Source organism: Scatophagus argus, chromosome 3, assembly GCF_020382885.2.
Source record: "Scatophagus argus isolate fScaArg1 chromosome 3, fScaArg1.pri, whole genome shotgun sequence".
Classification (NCBI taxonomy): Eukaryota; Metazoa; Chordata; class Actinopteri; family Scatophagidae; genus Scatophagus; species Scatophagus argus.
In genome coordinates, this window is record NC_058495.1 from 18810680 (window position 1) to 18831366 (window position 20687).

A 20687-nucleotide genomic window follows, 5' to 3' on the forward strand; every position below is an offset into this window, starting at 1 on the left:
CTTGCTTTATGTGTGACTAAGGAAACCACACTTGATGCAAGTTCTGTAAGGCAACAATAACACTTAAGTGTATGTCTGTAAATTAAGTGCACCATTCTTCATCACACTAAACCAAGAAGGAAGGCAACTGAAACAGAACTGAGTGAAAGTACTTATTTGTTGATCACATTTATAAAATAGCAGACAAAACACTGACTTAAATAAGTGTAAGAGGTCATTCAAACATTACACCTTGTTTGTGTCTTGTTATATGCCTGCACCAGGAACTGTCCTAACCAAAGAACAGCAAAAAATGGATAGATGGACGAATTCGTGGTGTTGTGTGTCCTCTTCAGAAGGAGGTTTGTTTACTGTAAGCAAGTACTCACTCTCCTGGTTTGAGTGGAAATTCTGCAGACACTCGGTTGTGGATATTTTCTATTGAACAAGTAAAATTGTGTTTCTAGTGGCCATAAGCCGGGAAAAATATATTTGTCAAAACCAGAGTTGTTCTTTAACAGACTGGTGGTTAGAAAGTTTCTTTTGCAAATGTGGAATACAGGATAATGTACTGGACCTGCCCCAAGCGAAGTGCCACTTCTCCCAGTCACATTTTGCTACCTTTAAAGCCCTTAATCTGTTACCATGCTTCTCACAATGCCCCACCAGTACCAAAGAGCTCAAGATTGTGTTTATCTCCATCATCTATACCCTTAGTGCTCCTGAGCAGACATGCTTTTTAAACATATGTAGCATGGAACTCAGGAGGTCCATTAGCACTAACTATAAAAATAAAGGATCCAGAAGGCTTTGTGTTCAACAATTACAGCCAAATAAGCACACTGAAAAATGCTTTTGACATGGTGTCTTTTTCTTTTTCAAACTTTCCATATAAGACTGTTGGGATGCCATCAAACCTAAAATCAAGATGTAAAGTAATTTCATACTCCCAAAAAAAAAAAAGCAAACAAGTCAACAAACCAAGATCATGTTTGATTAGATTTTGTGATATGAAATATCCAATAACAGAGAATAAATGACAGACATCACTGTAATCAAACCTTTACAACCCAATTTCCAGCAAGGCTTGAAGATCTTTCCTCAACTCCCAACAATTACTTGAGGCTCAAAGTGCCAGTCAACAGTTAAATTAAAGGAAATGTCTCTATTGCACTGTGATGCGGCTGCAAAAACAACCCTCACTTACTTGTTTTTCAATCTCTCACTCTTTTCCAGTCTGCATAAAGAAAGCCCATGACAGTTAAAAGCATTGCTTTTGTGAGTTAACATATTTTACATTATCATATCAAACTCTTTATTTTTAAATGAAAGTGTCAGTGTACTATGTAAAATAAGCTGATAATTATGAAATGTGTGCCTGTGCAGTATGTGACACATCAGTGCCAGTGGGTTTTTCTGGTAGAGAGACTTTCCGCATTTACTCCCACTCCTTCAAGAAGCTGTTCCAGTGCAGGTCAAAGAGTGTACTGCGCAGTAGTATCTCTTATGTTCTGAGTTATAATGACAAAAGATCTATTGTGCAGTTCCTAAAAAAAAGAAATGGGATCTTCAAACTGACATGAAAAAGTGCCCAAATGAACAGACAGACATTAATGCATGAAAGAATAAAGCAGAACAGAACTAGGTGCAGGGCACCAGAGCAGAGAGGGCACTTCTTGAGAGTCTGTTATCTGTCTGGCGACAAAGGCCTTTGTTTCGTTTTGTTTTTTTAATCTTTTTTTTTTTTTTAACTTTTAATGTTAGTTGGTTCAGTTTGAAGAGAATCTCCCCAAGCCCCCTGATCCCCTCCACCTTTTACTGGGTCTGCACTGAGCAGTGGAAGATGGCAGCTTAGTTGTTTGGGAGTTCCAAGAGTTCAAAGTGGTCTTTCTGTAATGCGCTCAGAGCCTGTCATCCCCATTCGGTCCCACAGCTTTGCCAGCAGTCACATAAACACTTCCTAGTGGAAACAAATCAGAACAGCATGAAAATGCCTTCAGTTCAATTCTTCCAGTTACTCTTTCAGGCTCAAACTTCCTTCCCATTCTTAAATACCCTAGCAGTACCAAATCCTGGAAACTCATCCCAGGATTTCTTAGAAAAAAACACCACCATGAAGTATGGTTACACTTTGACCACCTCCACTCGAGGCACACAGTCTTTAAGAAGTGCTGAGACACAATACTTTTTAGCACAGAGAGAAATACAACTGTCTCCCAGCTGTCCCTTCCACAACCAAGGCAAGGGCAGGGCATGGTGTGATAGGGCAGGCAGAAGGAAAAGGGCTGTGTTGGGTAGTAGCAGGAGGCAAGCCCTGGGCAGGGTTTTGGTCGGCTGGTTAGCTTGGCTCAGCTAGCTGCAGCCCGTGCCATCAGGTCCTCTAGAGCCTTGTCCTGGTCATTGTTGTGGACCAGTAGCACCTCTTTGATGGCGTCCCGCTCAAATCCCATTTCACCAAACCTTGACATTAGCTGAAGGAACTGCAATGCCTGTGAAGGATGAAAGAAAAAACACTACTATAGAATGCATTTTTAAAGTCATTTACAGATTTATTAAAAGAGGACAATGTAAAGGCAATTATCATATTTCAGACTTTTTATTTAAGACTAAACACTGTGTTGTCTGATTTGATTCCTCAATAAACATACTCTATGTTCTTAATATGTGCAGCTACCTGTGCAAGCTGTACAAACCTTTTCCTCTGAGCACTGGTACATCTCTAAACATTCCTCCACTGCACCTGCATCGAAGCCCCGCTCACACAGACGTCCATGGACAAACAGATAGTCCAGTACCTTAGACAAAAAATAAGTACATGTTTATTATGTGACTGCCTTGACCATCACATCATCAGCTAGGCTTGAGTTAAAAAAAGATTATTATAGGGTTTCTAGTTTTGTTTTTCTGAAAATAAAAAATTATGTTGCAGATTGAAATGAACAAATGTTGATGTCGTTTATTGTTCACTCGGGGCTCAGCACTAACTTTGAGAGGAGTTTTGGGATCCTAAGTGAAAAAAAATTAGGAGCACGCAAAGAAATTTAGGAGCACAGTGAAAAAATGTTGAAATAAAACACAAACACAGTTTATTAACAACAATTTATATATTTACACTACATATGTTTAGTTAGATAATACTTGATTCACAGCAATATTTTGTTGTTAATGTCTGATCATTAGGACCAGACATTGTGTTGAGTCAATTCATCTCTTTTTCACTCAAAATAAAATTCAATTAATTTTTAGCCATGTCTTCACATACAATGCCTGCTCAGCTTCCAGACCACAGTCAGAAAGCAGAAAAGGGAGACATTTGCTTTCCTCCAGGGCCGAAGTCGATCCTTACTTAGTGTATGACCGCGTTCACTTTTTGAGCAGTTGGGGAAACAACAAACAAGACTTCTTTTGGTCTTGAGAAGCTGCAGTGTTTATTAATTGACACACTGTAAACCTATACTGTTCATTTATTGCCAGAATAACAATTTGCTGCCAATATTTTCTCCTCTGCCCCGTTGACATTGACTGTCAGTCACCCAACCTCACGTGTTTTACACACTGCCCTATTCAGGAGCTGCTGTTATGCAACTGTTAACTTATTGCCTATCATACCGACACACTTCTCAGTGCTGTTCACCTTCCTTTCACTTGTCACTTTCTACATCACTACAGAAAACTCAGTAGTTGAATGCGGGACTCATACTTAGGACTCACAGACTCATGTGAGTGAAATACTTGCACTGTCAAGCCCTATCACTGATTGTCTTTGTTATGCTGTAGGTGCCTTATATATTATATAGATTTAATGTGTGGTGACCAATGGTGACCAGTTCTAGTTCATCATTTACAACCAGCTGGTACAAATTAAATCTGGCATGCCACCTCCATTAAGCTTGTTATATTTTGCTTATATTTTATCCCACATCTTCTATGGCTTTTGTAATTCTGTGATCAATGTTGGATCAATCAAACTGTGTAGTATTAGCTGTACAGATCACAGACACTTCTCTATTACCATAACTTTACAGACAACAGGGTGACTTAACAACTTTATTTCAGTTTAAGGCTACGTTCTTCACTGAACACAATTACACAAGCGTACAAACAATGAACTGTTAAGCACGTCTGACAGTGGATATACTAGGAATCCAGATCTCTACGCATTGGGATGAAAGGGAGTCGCACCTGCTCCACGTTCTGCCCTTGTCTCTGCATGGCCCGTAGGACACCCTCATATGAGTAGCCCATGCCCACAAGGGTTTCCACACACTGACGCTCACTTGGGGTCATGCTGAGCAGGGCTCCGCCACACGGCAGACCAGCAGTTCCAGACCCTGGGTTGGCCTAGCGTAAAAATACAAGTGAATTTCAATGAGGTTCCTTGAGATTTGATTTATTTACCATCACTCCTTAATCCGCGATGCTAAATTCCCCACAGACTTTGCATACTATTAGTCAAGTACATAAATCAGTGTGTAATCTCATGCTTACTATTTTTGGTGCACCACTCTTGGTGTGACTGGGTGGCTCAGGGGCAACAATAACTTGGGTCTTAGGTAGGACCGGCGGGCTGCCATTGGGTAGGTTATGACGAGGAGCAGGGATTGGAGTAGGGAGTAGGCTGTACTTTACTGGCTCTGGGTCACCAGAGTCAGACAGTTTAGGAAAAGTGAGAGAGCGGATGTTACAGGGTCGTTCATCTGTGTCAAACCCCGCTCTCCCAGGATGCCCAACTTTGTCCATGTCCAGCAAGGCAACCAACCCATTGGGTTTATGGGTAAAGCCAGGTTTGGCTATGACGCTGGTGTTGGTGCTGGGAGGGGACGGGCTGTTTCCACGTGACGCCGACTTTGTCTGTGAGACCTCTGGTGGGGATACAGAAGGAGGAGCTAGAGGTTGGGACTGGCTCTGAAGGATGTTCCTGAGCTCTTCCTTATCGTCCAAAGTTTTGAGCTCCAACTTGTCAAAGGGGTCCTCTTCCCGCTCAAAGTCAGCTAAATTGAGGTTATGCAGCTGAGGAGTGCTAGGTTGGGTTTTCCTGGGGCCAAGGCTTGGGGCAGGTAGTGGAGTGAGAATGGCGTCATGGCTCAGCCCTGCCAGAACAGGGTTCAGCGCTGGTGGTGGAAGGTCCTGGTCCTCTGCAGCAGACCCTGGTTTCTTCCCTCCAGTACCATCAATGTCCTGGGCCTGTGCCAAACACTCCTTGCTGTCTGCCTCCTGCTTAGCTGCTGCCTCTTGAGCTCTGGCCTCTGCTGCTCTAGCCTCAGCAAGTTCAACCCCCCATCGCACACTGCGCCTCTCCAAAGAAAAGTCATACTGTTGAGACCATGTTCAGAAGAAGAATGGAGGGAATGGGCAAAGGGGGCGGATGGAGCAACAGAGAAAACCAGAAAAACGATTATAAGATTCATATGATATTACAACTCCAGCTCAATAAATAAAACACAGAAATAACCTGTACAACATAATATGAATACATTTTAAATCTGAAGTGTCATGTTCCTGTAATTTTTAAAGAATGTAAGGTACTTCAACTGAGCAGACTAAAAACCTGGCTACAACAAAAAAAAAAAAAATCATATAATATTGCATGTAAGTACAGTTAAGCATGGTGTGAGGGTGCCATGGAGGTGCACAATACCACAGTTAATACCAGTGCAAAATCAGCACCCTTCCTGTACTTGACTAACCTGTGTGTCCACCAGCAAAGAGCCACAGTCTGGTGGACAAAAACCAACAGGCAGCCCCACTTTGGCTGGGCAGCGGAATTTTTCATTAATCTTGAAGGGAACATCATCAAGGTAGCTGATGGATCCTGTGTACAAAAAAAAGAAAGATTACATTAGAAAAACATTCAAAGGAATTACAGGCACCAATAGACCTTGAACCTACATTTAACTCACAACATCAGTGCCATCAAACAGTGGAACAAGGAAGTATCAAAAAATACGTCCTCACCATTGTTGTATGCATCTGATCCAGACTTCCTCGCAGCCATTTAGAGACTCTGAAAACAGACATGTGTGCACCAGTTGTAGGGTTAGTGACCAGCAGCAGTGCCACAGTTTTTTAATTGACAAAGAGAGTTCATAATTATAAAAAGAAACAGACAAAGGCACCTTTAAAAACACACACATACACACAACCACACGCACTCTGGTGCAGCAGTGTGTTAAACACACCCAAGTGGATTTCCTTAGTCCTTCTTCCACCTGCCTTCAGGCTTGACACTTTGTCTGAGAAGGTTTGTTCTTATAATTACATTATCATACTTTCACTGAGCTCAGAAATTAGTCCAACAAAACAGTTTTAATCAAAGCTTAAGAGCAATGACTATGCATGTTGTCCATTCTGTTCAAATTGAAATTCTTAATTATCCCTTTGGTTTTCTACATTCCGCTACTCTGCATCTCTAGACACATAATCTCATTATTTGGTCATGCTGCACAACAATGCCTGATATTATCAACACAGAGAAGCCACTGTTTTAACATTCACTGAACACAGAACTTTGATCTGTGTGCTGGTGCAGAGCAATGTACAGTAGAAAAAGTGAAAGAGTTGATCCAATTACACAGCTGAAAGGGGTGGTTTTGTTAGTGAAAAGCAGTTACTAAATTAAAAAAAACAAAATCACTGAATCAAATGGCTGTCTGACATAGGATCGCTTTGCTAGGGCTGCATACACCGCTGAAAATCAACACCCAACTCAGCAGCTCTTTGCTTCTTTTTTGTCTTTACTTAGGTGTGCTTGCTCATTTCATCAATGCCAAATATGAGACTATAGCCAGTCTTTTCCACTAAACAAACTCAACTGTACACTATGCATCCAGCATGAAACAGCACAGACACAGAGAAGATTAATGACAGAAGAAAAAATCTGCAGAAATCTGAACATCTGGCAAGCAAAGGAGAGACAGAGAAAATCAGTACTCAAAGGCAAGAGGATATTCGTCTTGGATTCACATGACTGTGACAGGATGACCAGGTTGCTGTGTGTCCACTGGAAACATAGGTGGGCAACAGGTTACCAACACACAGGGCAACGGTTAGTCATATACTATAATGCTTAATGCCCTGTTTCAGTATGATTATCTTACGTCTGTCTGCATCCCAAGTTTTCGACACACCATTTTAATGATTCTTTAATTGAGAAATTAATGTAGTTGTATTTATTTATATTTTTCAGTTTCACCACTGCCCTTGCATGAAAGGATCTAACAGCATTTGACAATATACATAACATGACATAAAGACTCAGTTATCAGTAAATCTCTTGCTCAATTAAGTCTCCCCTCTTCTAAAAGAATATAACAAATATCAATGCACAGCAATCTGCACAGGCTCATTAGTAGTATTGCTTGTGGAAAAAAAGCCCAAGGCTCTATAAGTGAGCGATGATAGTGTTCAGCGTGGTCTATGTGGAAACCTAGCATTTTAAACAACCTCTGCAAAAAACAAACAAACAAAAAAGCCACACTAACTTGGGAGTTGTACATGTCCAGTAGCCCATCTTTGATTAGAACAAAATAAAAATAAAAAACATACTTGACACTGGACTTTACGCTCTCTGGCTTATCATGCGTGGAAATGCGACACACATGACTGGGAGTTTATCTCGTGACGAGGAGGTATCTATCAGATTTCTAAAACATAGAATGATATAAGCTGAGTAGTTACCATCTCGGTATCAGCAAATATGGGGTAGCTTTATATAACATTATTTGCTGTTGTCCCTCACTATTTCATCAACTTCGCTAGTAAGCACGGTCAGAGTACAGTTGAGCTGAGTTATTAGTATAGCTATTATCAGTGACAACCACAACAGCACTGGGCAACTCGCCAAGATAGTTAGGCTGGCTAATTCAGGGAGAGCTAAACCACTTCCAACTAAAACTAAAAAAGAAACTATCACAGCAACTGTTTTCAAGCAAGTTTACGTTAACTTCAACTTTAAGGCCCCCAGCTTTCACACACGACACGTGATGTTAGAAGCAGACACACTTAAGTACGATTAATCACTAGCTGGTATCGCTTAAGTTATAATAGTGTTATTTAGCAACACGCCAAGCTATAACTATCGGAGGTTACTCCTAGCTCAATGCGCTAACAGCGAACAGTGACAGTAAAGCTAAGAAATCAGCGTCAAATATGACATTATTTGGTACTAACCGAATATTAAACTCGAGCAAACTGATTAATTGACACTTACCAAGAGGCGCTGACTAATCTTTTTGGGGAAAAGCTATCGTTCATGCTAATACGCTTAGTTAGCTTCGTCAGTGGCCTGGCTGTAACGTTATGTGGCTGAATAGGAAAGACCGCTGTCTCTTCTGCCACCGCCCCTCAAGAGAAACTGAACTCACACATGAAAAGACACTCATCTCACCTGTATCTGCTCCGTCTTGTTCTTTCAAAATCAAAACGACGTCTTGTCGAGGTGGCACTCAAATCTGAACTCTTCTCCGAATTAAATTTATTTATGACATCTCTTTCCTGCTTCAGCGTGGGACGCCATCTTGATTTGTCAAGCTCGCTTCCACTGGTTCCTGTCTGACGTCACTCACCCACATGACGTCAGAAAATCACAACACAACATCCAGCTGTTTGAATCGGTGGTGTCTGCCAGTAACGATGTTTTTTTTTTTCCTAGGATGGCGATGGAATTATCCAATCATAGCGAACCTTTCAACGACCACTTCAGCGCCGTTGGAGCAGCCTGACCGTTTGACATCAAGAATGTTTATTCATACTGATTGGATTAACAACCTGACTCTCCGTCGCCGTCCTAGGAAAAAAAAGGGTCCTGTTCAAAGAAAAGGTAGGAAACAATGGTTCATTATTTAAGTGCTTGTGTGTTTTTTATCACAATGTTATAATTATTAAGGCATCGTAGGAGAACAACAAAATGCATGTGCCACTCTCAGGAAAATTTGGAGCATACACAAAACTCTCCTGAAGGAAAAGAGCTGTTATGAGTTGGATACTACGCAATAATATAAAATGCAAATCCAAGAGTGTTCATTTAAATTAATTTATGCTGACAAAGGAAAAAAGGTGGACTGCTACACTGGGTCAAAAATGAGAGAGTAAAGACTGTTCAGCATAATTGCAGTAAAAGTCCCTAGTATAGATTGCAGTCCGAAAAAAATCCAAGGCACTCTAATGCTGATAATTAAAAATCCATTACTATTTTTATTATTTTACATTACAAAACCAGCACGTTACAAACTGCAGTGGTGCTGTCTTTGAATGTCATCAAGTGGTCATGTGACTATTTGAGGCCACATGAAAAATAAAATACAATATAAATACAAATGTAAAACAATAATACAATACAACCTTTCATGTTCAGTAAATGGGAAGAAAAGAAAATTTAGCAACAAAAAAAATCTCAAGTCATATTAGAATTTGAACTGGAAATTGAAGTTAAAACACAAGGGTCAAATACAGTGTTGAATATTAAGATATTGTGACAATATACTAATAATACTGGAAAAATCACACAGTTTAAAAAAATATATTCTATAGTATGCAGTTTGGTGCCACAGTATTACTTGTAAACCGCATGTTTTGCTAAGGCCTCAAAAGAACTAGCCCTGGTAGTCTAAATTCAAAAAGTTTCCTATTGTTTGAGACTGTTACCAGTCTTTATGTTTCTGGGATTAACCTCTAGTGTCTACATCATTTGTGTTGCCCACAGTCTTTTAATATTGTGCAATGAGGAAACATAAGAGTTGGTAACAGCCTCAAACGTCTCCTAAACCTGGAGACTTTTCCTTTTAGATTTGTAGAAATATATTGTTTTTACAAATACATATATGAAATATATTTTTTCAAAGAACACACTTAATTTTATATGTCTAAGGTTAATGGTAGTGACATCAAATATACATTTGGACACATTTGTGATTTTGTGTACATTTTTATTTTTCTTCCTCAATGTCGAGTGCGCGCACGTCACGTTCAGACTCGTACGTACTTTACGTTCCGCACACACGCGCAATGATAGCCGGAAGCACCGATGGGAGGAAAATAAAAATCGATGAAATCCACTGTAATTCTGGAGTGTAAACCTCTCACTTACTGTCTTTTTCGCGACCGTAGGCTCCAATTTTTTTACCACGTACACTGCCACTGTGCCGAGGGGACGGTGCAGAGCAGAAAAGCTGCTCCTTTTTGAACGAAGTTGCTCGGTGGGGGTTTAGCTGACGTGTGGAGAAGTTGAGACTGCCAGAGAGCAGATAAACAAACATAAACAAGCAGGGATCAGCTGAGCACCAGTCCGAACCGAACCAGCAACACGGAGAGATGTCAGGGAGAACGAGTTTCTTCTTTTGAGTCCAAGAATGATCCACAGGAGACCGTGACTTACACTGATACTAGCTCCATGTCAACTGTCAACACTGGCACACAAAGAAATTCGGAAACACAACACGAGGACCAGCCATAGGCTTTAGCAGAAAATCCACTGCTCCTGTCACTGTCTTTTGGTCAAGACATAGCCAGGACAGCATGGACAGCCAATGAGTTTACCTTCCAGTTTTCTGCTCTAACGACACGAATACATATTACAGTGCAAGGAGAGAGGTAAACACTTTTTTTTTTATTATTAATTTTGCTTTCTCCCCATGAAGGGCCTGCAAACCAAACCACTGTCATAAGCTACCTTGGCAGGCCACATGTTCTGTTTGTGTTTGACTTCTTTATGTGATGGTCAGTTTACTGACTCTTATCTATTCAGGTTTGCTATTTCTTTTGTGCTGGCTTGTTCTAGAAAGTCCACTATCAGTACAAACAGTGCTAATACATTGTGTTTGCTGCACCAGTCACAAGTAACCATGAAAAGAAAACATAGAAACATTTTCATTAGAATTCTGACCATACCATTAAACCCATCATTTTTCTTTCCTTTGCACAATATCCTCACACCTTTTGCCCAGCCACTGGTGTCAGAAGTGGGATTAACATGGCCCACCAGGCAACCCCCAGTTCCCAGAAGGCCCTGATGATGGAGCTGAAGTCTCTGCAGGAGCAGCCTGTGGAGGGTTTCCGCATCACTCTGGTGGAGGAGTCTGACCTCTACAACTGGGAAGTGGCCATCTTCGGGCCCCCAAACACCCTGTATGAGGGAGGCTACTTTAAGGTGGGACAAAGTTTTCTGATAGCAAAAGGGCAAGGGACTAAATTATAAATTCAGAATAGTCAAAATTTGGCACAATGTTTAGCTACATCCACGAAGCTAATTTAGTTGTAGAAAATTATACGTGTATGGAGTGCAGCTGTGCTACTGGGCATGCTTTCTTCCCAATTAGGATATGCAGGAGATTTTTGCAAGTTGGAAAACAGCCAGCCCAGTCACTGTCAGCGACTGTCTTTGAAGTCAACGTGTTAAATCAAATAAGTTTAACTATTATGATTGCTTACCTCTACTGTCTAAGAATTTTTCAGGCAGCCAGTTATGTATTTTATTTTTTTAAATTTTTTTTGGTCTTTCTCCTTGGTCCATTCACTCTCCTTGTCCAGCCCTCTCCCCTCGCTGTATGATGGTTGTGTTTCAGACAGCTATTTTTAGCTATGAGACCGATATAAATGGCACCTTAGCACAGAGAAGTAAGAGAGAAGGGCACGATGAGACTCATCTTCTTTTCTTTCATGTTACTTATTCAGTGAAACATCTAGAAATTGCAGTACAGTGAGAGCCCACATTCAAGTTGGGGCAATGCAGTTGATGCTGTGGCCTTCCAGGAATGCAAAAATAATACAGAGCAAGCGTTGCTGTGGTCTACTCTAGCAGCTGACCTATGTTGATTACTTTATGTTTTTCTTTTACAATGTCATTCTTGTGTCATCTGTTGTCAAGTCAGATCAATTTTATTTCAATTGACTTGAGTCACAAGTTTGTTTCAGAGGGTTTTTGCAATCTGTGCAATGTTTTACACCCCTTTTTCTTACACTCAGCGGACATATAAGGAAAATCTTTGCAGGCAAAAACATGGAGGAAAAAAACTTGAACCTTGTTGCTTTGGGGTATATAGTACTATGTTTTGGTGCAGGTGAAACTGACCTGCATTTAATGAAAGATTGTTGAAAAAGATTGACTTGTGTAACTAAATGTAACTTTGCTTCTGCTGCCTGCGTGGTTACTACTTGTGGAGAAATGATAGTCCTATCTGAGCGGCAGCTGTTCAGTACACACACCCAAACCTACAAGACTTTCATGTAGATAATTGCGCAATACTTGGAAAGAAAACACAGAACCAGAAACACCAACTGTTATGTTTTTTTGCTCTCTTGCTGTATTAAAATTTGTTTAAATAACAAAGATGTCAACTACTTCAGGGTGTGAGTGTAGTCATGGCTCAATGTGTGATATTTCTTAAATTCGAGTTAAAGTGTACAGGAAAGCTACGTTGTGGTTGACCATTGATATTAGTTGACTTGTCGGTCAGGAGAGAGCTTATTTTATATGCAAGACTGCAGTTTGACATGAGAGACAAGCAAAATCCAATTTGTCACGTCACGATCTATATACTTTTTGACCTATCAAACTTATTACAATCAGAGTTTAGCTTTAAGCAGCTGTCCTTAACCTTTACAGTACCTGAGGTGTCTCTCTGAGACAAAACATGCAAAACACAATTGTCTCTTTCTTCACTTCCAGTTCATTTTTGTTTAAGGAAACATGAAGGAAGAATTTAACTTGTCTCACTACAAAAGGGTGTCTTGCAATGATTACAAACTTTTATGTATTTTGTTTATTTAGATAAATAAAGTATTTTTATTCCCCATTTCAGTGTGCAACATCAGTCTCCAAAATATCAACTCCCGTCTCTCTGGTGTCACAACCTTGCTCAAGGATGGTTAAAGAAGGGCAGAACACACAAGAGTTGTAAATTAAAATATGTGGAAAACGACTTACAAGTACAAATCAAACGGAGCATAAGCCTTTGCTGCACCCACTTCCTAGGTGGAAATTTGGATTCAAAGCGGTCGTACAATCCCATCGTCAGGCAGATGTGGCAGAGAATGTTGTCACAGGGGGGTCTCTCCACCAGGCCCAAAGGACATAAAGTTAGCATGGAGTCATGCTGTCTGTAAAACATGTTGACTGTCGACCCCTGTTTGTTCCCCAAGGCTCACATCAAGTTCCCAGTCGACTACCCGTACTCCCCGCCAACCTTCCGCTTCCTCACCAAGATGTGGCACCCCAACATTTACGAGGTAAAACATTTTGGATTCATCTTTGAATGTTTATGCACAATCTGTGTAGCAATTGCCGTGCCACTTTAGCATTTAAATAGTTATCCTCATGTTTTTGTGACTGATGTCATACAGTGTATTTTGCACACTTTCCAGAACGGAGATGTATGCATCTCCATCCTGCACCCTCCTGTTGATGACCCTCAGAGTGGGGAACTACCGTCTGAAAGGTGGAACCCCACCCAGAATGTCAGGTAACTTCTGCCACACAACCTCATCCTCTGCATGCATTTGAATTCATCCTACATTATCAACATACTGTCTTTTTATAACTTTTCTATAACTTTTCTGTTTATTCATTTAAGTTCTGCTTTACACTTAATTTATTTAAAGAATCGTTCTTATTAATGACACAGAGTATCTCCCACTGAATTGGACCTCTTGAATATAGAACATAGGATAAGAAAACTAAGGGTACAGTGGTACACATGAAACTTCAGGAAATACTGTATACTCATGATATATTGTACTCACGGCATAATTCAAATGCAATTTTTCGAACAGCAACAGTGTAAATTAACAGTGAAGTTCTGTTATTTTACCATCTTAATAATAAGATGGTGCTGGGGGGTAGCTTTCAAAATTTCTTTAGAATTCAACATGTCAGCAAGACTCCTTTTGTGGAGGACTGTAGTCTGTATTGACAATCTGGGCAGATTGAGTGCAGCTTGTTGAGTGAGCCACAAGGGGAAAGAGGTGAGCTACTTCCTCCACCTGAGCTGGGACTTTACTACAGAGCTTTTCTGTCCTGCGTCGATGGGATCGGATGTTGGAGTGTCCACATTTTCTGTCTGTCTGTGCTCTGTTCTTTCATCACCAGGACTATTCTGCTTAGTGTGATCTCTCTGCTCAATGAGCCCAACACCTTCTCCCCCGCCAATGTGGATGCGTCTGTCATGTTTCGCAAATGGAGGGACAGCAAAGGCAAGGACAAGGAGTATGCAGAGATTATCAGGTAAGACATAAAATTGAGTGTTTCATTCATCAAATATACAGTGTGCTTACAATGAATCCCTTACAACAAGGAAGTATTCTGCCAATCAGTCCGTAAAACACTCATTCTGGTTTTATTCCCTTCTTGGCCCTCAGAAAACAGGTGATGTCAACAGCAGCAGAGGCTGAGCGCGATGGCGTCAAGGTGCCGACCACATTGGCAGAGTACTGCGTCCAGACCAGGGTCCCCTCGCAGGACAGCAGTTCAGACCTCCTTTATGATGACCTCTACGACGATGACATGGAGGAGGAGGATGAGGAGGAAGACGAGAGCGAGATGGAGTCTGTAGGTGAAGCCGGGGGGATCAGCACCGTGGAGGACATCGGGACGTCCACCAGATGTTATGACAACCAGGATGACTCTGGGAATGAAGACTCATGATGATCTGGAAGACACCCCCCTCCCCTCCCCCTCCTTCTCCCTTCTTTTATGTGTTACTTTACAATTTTCTGTGTGTGTGTGTGTGTGTGTGTTTGTGTACATTTACAGTGGGGTCAAAAGTCTACTGCCAAAAATGTTTCATCATTTATGAAACTTAACATGATTGGTGACAAAATTGTTCTCAGAAGCTATTACACAGGTTTTTAGTAAAAGTTTTAGTAAAAGAATGTGACGTTCCCACCGTTTGCCTTAATTACAGCTTGTGCTCAGTCTGGTGTCAGATGTTTAGCAGACTTTGACAATTGAAATTGTTCCAGCACTGTTTGAAAGCACCCCCAGAGTGTTTCTAATGTTATATTTCACGTTTTTAAATGTTCCCATTGGGGAGGTCGAGGGTCCATCCTCTTTCTCATCTCTTTAAACCGACTGCTATTTCTCTGCAGATCAGTGTGTGATCAAGTTATAGTAGTATACTGAATACATGGTGAGGCAGCCATCTAGGAAATCTTTTAACCCATATACTTGTATTTCAGTTACCTCCCAAAGATAAAAAGAAAAACCCTTATCAGTTCTAAACTCTTTATTCCACAATGTAAACAAATTGTCTTAGTTTCTGATAAATGATGAAAACACACTGTCCACGTGGTGGTCTAATGAACCCCACTGTAGATGGCTGGCTCTTCGTCTGGCGAGTCCATGTCAGATCCTACACTCTCCCGCCCCCACCCCCTTCTCTACCCAGTGTGTCTTCTTACTGTTTTTTTTTTTTTTAAGTACTTCTTTGGTTGAGTTACTTGACACTTTGTCTGGTCCCCTGGATTTCCTGGGAAGGCTCAGACAGTCTGGCTAATGGACACTTTACTTGTTTGGCTCATTAACCTATCGATGAGCTGGCCAGCTTGTACTGTCACTGTCCATCAGTGTGTCCCAGAATATCTCTGTCCCTCTCGTGCTTGTTTGTTTTGACTAGGATGCAATCAATTTAAACCTGCAGAAACAGGCTCTGCTGCGACTCCACCCTCTTGGACCCACCTTCAGTACTGTCCATCACAGTGACTCCCTCATGATCCCTCAAAGCAGTGTCATTTGGTTGGGGACGAATAAGGTTAAGACCCTTTCTCTCGTCGCCTCCTACACCTCTCTCTGCCTCCTAAAACCTCAGGGCCTCAATAGACTTTCACTGAGAGAGAAAAACCCCGTCAATGAGAAACTCAACAGACAAACTGCTCCTCACCTCCACCTCCTATTTCTTACTTTCTGCATCACTGGGTGTTTTTAGAGGACAGAAAGTGAACTGAAAGTCTCCAGTCCCACCACCAGCCTGTTCACACGTGACTGTGTGTTGTTGTTGGTCCCGATTAAGGTCCCTCATATTGTTTGCTTCTTGGTAGGCTTAAGTCAAAAAAAGAAAAAAAAGTCAAAATCCACCTGTAGGAACTTTCTCTTCAAGAAAACGCTCATATTATGTTGCAATAGATGTTTTTGCACCATGACTCTAACTTAAGCTTAAACACAACTTAGGGAAAATTGGACAGTGTTACTATGCTACATCACATCCACAATCTGTTTATCAACAGGGACAAGATCAACTTGCAGCTTAACAGCGCATTAGTATTTGAATGAATATGACACTGATTGCCTGTTAGCACTGTGTGTGTGTGTGTGTGTGTGTGTGTGTGTGTGTGTGTTACATTTACTATTCATCTTGACTACAGTGTCAGGGTTTTCTTGTTTCTGTATCTGTGGGTCTGGTGCAGACTTCTCTCACACAAATGAGTTTGTCCAAATGACTTTTTGGACTTTGTCCAGTTGGGAAAACATTCAGTGTGTTTGCACTGTGTTCTAGTGCTGTTTTGGAAGGCCGGAATTGGCTGAGGATTTGACAGATTAAAAATAAGGAAAAAAAAAATCATCTAAGTATTAAACTTTTGAACACATTGGACAGCATAATGTGACTAATATTACTTGTAAGTCTTCAAGCACACCACATATTTTGAGCTGTGTTTTATGGTTGCGGGTATGAATCTGTTGGCCCTTTCAGCACAACAGAGCACTGCGCAAACCTTTGATTCAAATGGACGGATTTCATGCCAAGGAAATCAATTACAGCCCCACAACTCTTCATTTTTAAAGACTATGGTGCAATGGATGTATATGGTGGATTTAACACTGTTTGAATGAACTCCTCAAGAGATACCTTTTGGATTTCAAATTGAAGCCAAAGGAGTGAAACATTTCCTCCCGGGCCTGTGCTTAGGAGACTCACAAAGACTTGATTCTCTTGATGTGGAAATCCACTCCTGAACTGAAATGGATTTTATATCAAGGCACAATAGGAAGTGGATATATGCCAGAGATTCTGAACTTTTCTTGATGTTTTCCCCCATTTTTTGGTCATCCCTGAACGTATAGAGAAAACGTAAAATCATAGTATCATAATGTACCAGTCTTATATTTGTGTGCTAAAGGACTAGTTTTGATATGTTGGGAAATACTCTTACTTTGTGGTGGAGTGTTTGACAAGACGATCAATACTGCTCAAATGTCAGCTTTTTAAATGAACTAAATGAAACTACAGCAAGCAGTCTGTTAGCTTAGCTTTGCACAGAGATTTGAAACCTAGGGAAAGAGATGTCTGTCTAGCAGTACCAAAATCTGCCAACTGGCACCTCTTGAGCTCACAGATTAACCCATTTGTTCAAAAAGTGGAAAAAAATAGGGGTTATGTGCCAACAAATGGAGAACCAACTTCTCAGGTTAGCTGTTTGCCCCTGTTTGTAGTCTTTATGCTGTACTAAGATAAGTGGTTGCTGGCTGTAGTTTCATATTAAACAGAGAGGAGAGTGGTAATCAGTCTTCTCACCTAACTCTCTTTGCCGGAAAGTAAATAAGTGTATTTACCAAAATTTCAAACTCCTCCTCTTAAACCGCGGCCAGCAGCTGGCTAGCTTAGCTTACCGCAGAGACTGGATCAAGAGCAAACTAGCCTGGCTCTCTCCAGAGGAAGCAAAATCTGCCTCCCAGCAACTTTAAAGCTCATAAATTATGGTGTTATATATTGTTTAATCTGCTTCAATATATGTGAAAAGGACAGGTTGTCTTTTTACAAGGGGTTATGTGCTAGACTATTTCTTGGCTGGGAGCAGTGACCTCCTGAAGTCCACCTTATGACATGAGCCAGTCTAGTTTTTTCTTTATGCTAAGTTAAGCTAACAGCTGCTGGCATCAGCTTCATACTTAAGAGACGTACATGAAAGTGGTATCAATCTTCTTATCTAACTCTCAGCAATAAAGCAAAAATATCGCATTTCCCAAAATGTCGACCAATTGCTTAGAAGTTCTTGCCTTCAATCATAAATGTGGAAATCAGAATCAGCACTGCTGTTTTTGATAGAGTCAAGGCTTAGTGTAGACCTTCCAATAGAAATGATCAGTTTTAGAGCTCTTCGATCTTAAAACCCCTCCTTTTTTTTTTACTGAAATGCATGCCTTGTTTTTATGAGGGCAGGTGGAGGAAAGCTAGGGAGGCCTTTTGAGGGAAGGGAGCAGCCAACAATCGTCTCTGAGGGTTGATTTTAATTCCCAAACTCAACCTAAGAAATGACTCACTAAAAAGGTCTACAGTCTGAGATGCTGAGGTGTTATTCCATACACACATTACATATAAAAGACTGAATGAAATCATTTAGTTCGTTTAAACTGTGTGTGAGCATGTGTGTGCACAAGTGTGTATTTTTTTGAAGTGTGGTCACACACTTAATGGACTGACCTGCGTGTCCACAGTGCCACCACAAGGTGTCCACACATATTGATGTTAATGCTGTCCTTGTTGGTTTCTTCTTTGATTTTGTCAATTTTTTCCCCCTCATCATTTTGTGTTTGTGAGGATGCAAATGTCAGTCATAAAGTTTCTATTGTAAAAAAAAAAAAAAAAAAACAAAAAAAAAAAAACATTGTTGGGTTTGTTTGCATTATAGCTTTGATATCTGTTGCTAAGCCCACATGGAATACACACAACAGAGTAAGTTTGTTTTTGAGGTAACATTAGAGGTGATATGCAAATGGAGGCGTTCAGTTTTTGTGGTTAAGTTCAAAAATCATTCAAAATAAAACAGTATGTCGTTGAAGCCTGCTGAAAGGTTTTCACCTTATTTTGCCATTGACCAGAGGTCACTACGACATGCTACATTTATTATTGATGTGCTATATTAGATTAGTGTTGGCTCACTCAGATTACATAAAAACATACCCATAGTGGTATATAGTAACTCACAATTAATCTTCTAATTATTTTTGTGTTAATCAACGATTCATTTAGCCTATAAAATTGTGAAAAAGCTCTCATCAAAGTTTCCCAGTCAAACAATCCAAAACCAAAAGACTCTTCATTTATTATCATTAATGACACAGAAAAGTTACAAATCCTTACATTTAAAAAGCTGAAAACCACATATTTTTGACATTTTTGCTTTAAAAATAACAAACGAGTAATTGATTATAAACATGGCTGCCAACTAATTTTGTTTTGATCAACCAGATTATAAACAGGATTAATACTGGCAGCTCTAATTATTAGATATCTGTTTCTGAGATTTCAGCCTACACTTCAGTACAGTTTGCTTGTTCTGCACACATCTATAGAAGGACAAAAAAAATCCAAAAATGATGTCCCTGTTGCTCTTGATAACCCATAGACCTCACTGTCGGCAGCTCTTATTTGAACTATTTTATACTGAAGAAATGGTGCCAATGGTATCAGTTTAAAGGGTCATATGTTGCTGTTTTTTAATATAATTCTTCAGTGTTTTGAGCACCAAAACAAAATTAACTCACTTTCATTGTACAGCCATGAGAGCAGAAATCTCAAAATGTACAAAACTGCCTGTATTGCTAAATACTGTGGTGAAGGAGTGACTTTTTCTTTGGAGAACTGATCCTTTAAGGCCCATTGATGGCCAAACCTTTTCAATATTGTGATCCATAAGGTCACCCCGATTAAAGTGACACAGACTGAATATAGATAAGTTAAAGATATCCCCTGCCTAATAATAAGAGGGATTTATAAACTGACAAGTTGCAGACTAAATGTTTAATCATGAGGAGAGCTGTAATTTCAGTTCAGAACAATTAGTTTAGTCTTTTATCATTGGAAGGGGGAGCTTTCATGCTCTACCAGGCATGAAATTAATTACAGGTTCAGTGATGTCCTGATGGGTCTTAAAGCAGTATTTCAGTATTCATTTGCTCAATGTTAAGTGCTGCTTTATAGTAAACTGTGTATATCTCAGGTAAAACACTGGTGACTTTGGGCACTTTCACTGACCTCCACTTCGTTGTTCCATGTTCACTGCCTTGTCCTGTGTTCCTTGTGTGTTCTTTAAATGAATACCCTGTAGAAATATGGCAGTTGATTGAAGTCCTCTCCGTTTTATGAGTGGAAACAACAGATTTGTTTCTTTAATTACCTGCAGTTCATCCTTTCAGTCGAGGTTGTTAATGATATTCTGCAGATATTGAAAACAAGATAAAAACTTTAGATAAAAAAGGGGTGTCAATGTCGACTGGTTTCAATGACTTAAATCAGTATTTTAGTCAGGAACAGCATCACTAACACATCACTGGTCAAGGACAGACATCACAAAGGGGTTTTTACCACAAAAGATAAAGACTTCATGTCTCAAGTGTCCACAATCTAATTCATGATGTGGCAATTCTGCCTGTTTGTGAATGGGTTCATTGGTAAACTATGGGCTATATAATACATAATTCATAATTATAATTTCCCTGAAAAGTATTGTTAACCTCCTGTTCATTGTTTGACATTTATTATAATGTGTACATTGACCCTGAGTTATGGCATAATCCTGGTCTCTCTCTAATTTTCTGACCATTGTCTTTAATATAATAAAATGACCTCCATTGCTGGCTTTTAATTTGTGGACACTGATTAACAATGAGAAATGAAAAACCCCTGAAGGCTGTTATTTCTACAGCCTGCAGCATTTTCCAGTCTACAACAGCGGATGTACGCCTGTGTTGTAAAGATTTCTTGTTTTTGTCCCCACCTTGTGGC

At 40.2% G+C, this 20687-nt stretch overlaps 2 protein-coding genes across 4 annotated transcripts; one reads left to right on the plus strand and one right to left on the minus strand.

Annotated features, from left to right (window-relative positions):
- Positions 1-140: 140 nt before the first annotated feature.
- Positions 141-8543, minus strand: ubap1 (ubiquitin associated protein 1). 3 transcript variants are annotated; one of them, XM_046384411.1, is made up of 8 exons: positions 8366-8543; positions 6910-6979; positions 5935-5983; positions 5667-5791; positions 4468-5292; positions 4162-4320; positions 2673-2774; positions 141-2468 (listed from the first exon to the last, which is right to left on the minus strand). In XM_046384411.1, the coding sequence occupies exons 3-8, from the start codon at positions 5972-5974 to the stop codon at positions 2328-2330; spliced, it is 1392 nt and encodes a 463-aa protein (XP_046240367.1). In that variant the 5' UTR covers positions 5975-5983; positions 6910-6979; positions 8366-8543; the 3' UTR covers positions 141-2327. The 3 variants fall into 3 exon arrangements, with proteins under 3 accessions (XP_046240367.1, XP_046240365.1, XP_046240366.1); XM_046384409.1 differs by lacking the exon at positions 6910-6979; XM_046384410.1 differs by lacking the exons at positions 6910-6979; positions 8366-8543 and adding an exon at positions 8189-8342.
- Positions 8544-9950: 1407 nt separating this feature from the next.
- On the plus strand, positions 9951-20540 carry ube2r2 (ubiquitin-conjugating enzyme E2R 2). Its single transcript, XM_046384417.1, has 6 exons — positions 9951-10566; positions 10920-11122; positions 13114-13200; positions 13336-13433; positions 14060-14194; positions 14329-20540. Exons 2-6 carry the CDS (start codon positions 10946-10948, stop codon positions 14612-14614), a joined length of 783 nt encoding a protein of 260 aa, XP_046240373.1. The 5' UTR covers positions 9951-10566; positions 10920-10945; the 3' UTR covers positions 14615-20540.
- Positions 20541-20687: the final 147 nt, after the last annotated feature.

Coding starts and splice junctions, on each gene's coding strand:
- ubap1 (XM_046384409.1), bottom strand. CDS start 5,974: ATGGCTGCGAGGAAGTCTGGATCAGATGCATACAACAATG. Junction 4,321..4,467: donor AGAGTGGTGCACCAAAAATA/GTAAGCATGAGA, acceptor TTTTTACGCTAG/GCCAACCCAGGGTCTGGAAC. Junction 2,469..2,672: donor ACCAGTGCTCAGAGGAAAAG/GTTTGTACAGCT, acceptor CATCCTTCACAG/GCATTGCAGTTCCTTCAGCT.
- ube2r2 (XM_046384417.1), top strand. CDS start 10,946: ATGGCCCACCAGGCAACCCCCAGTTCCCAGAAGGCCCTGATGATGGAG. Junction 13,201..13,335: donor GGCACCCCAACATTTACGAG/GTAAAACATTTT, acceptor CACACTTTCCAG/AACGGAGATGTATGCATCTC. Junction 14,195..14,328: donor GAGTATGCAGAGATTATCAG/GTAAGACATAAA, acceptor CTTGGCCCTCAG/AAAACAGGTGATGTCAACAG.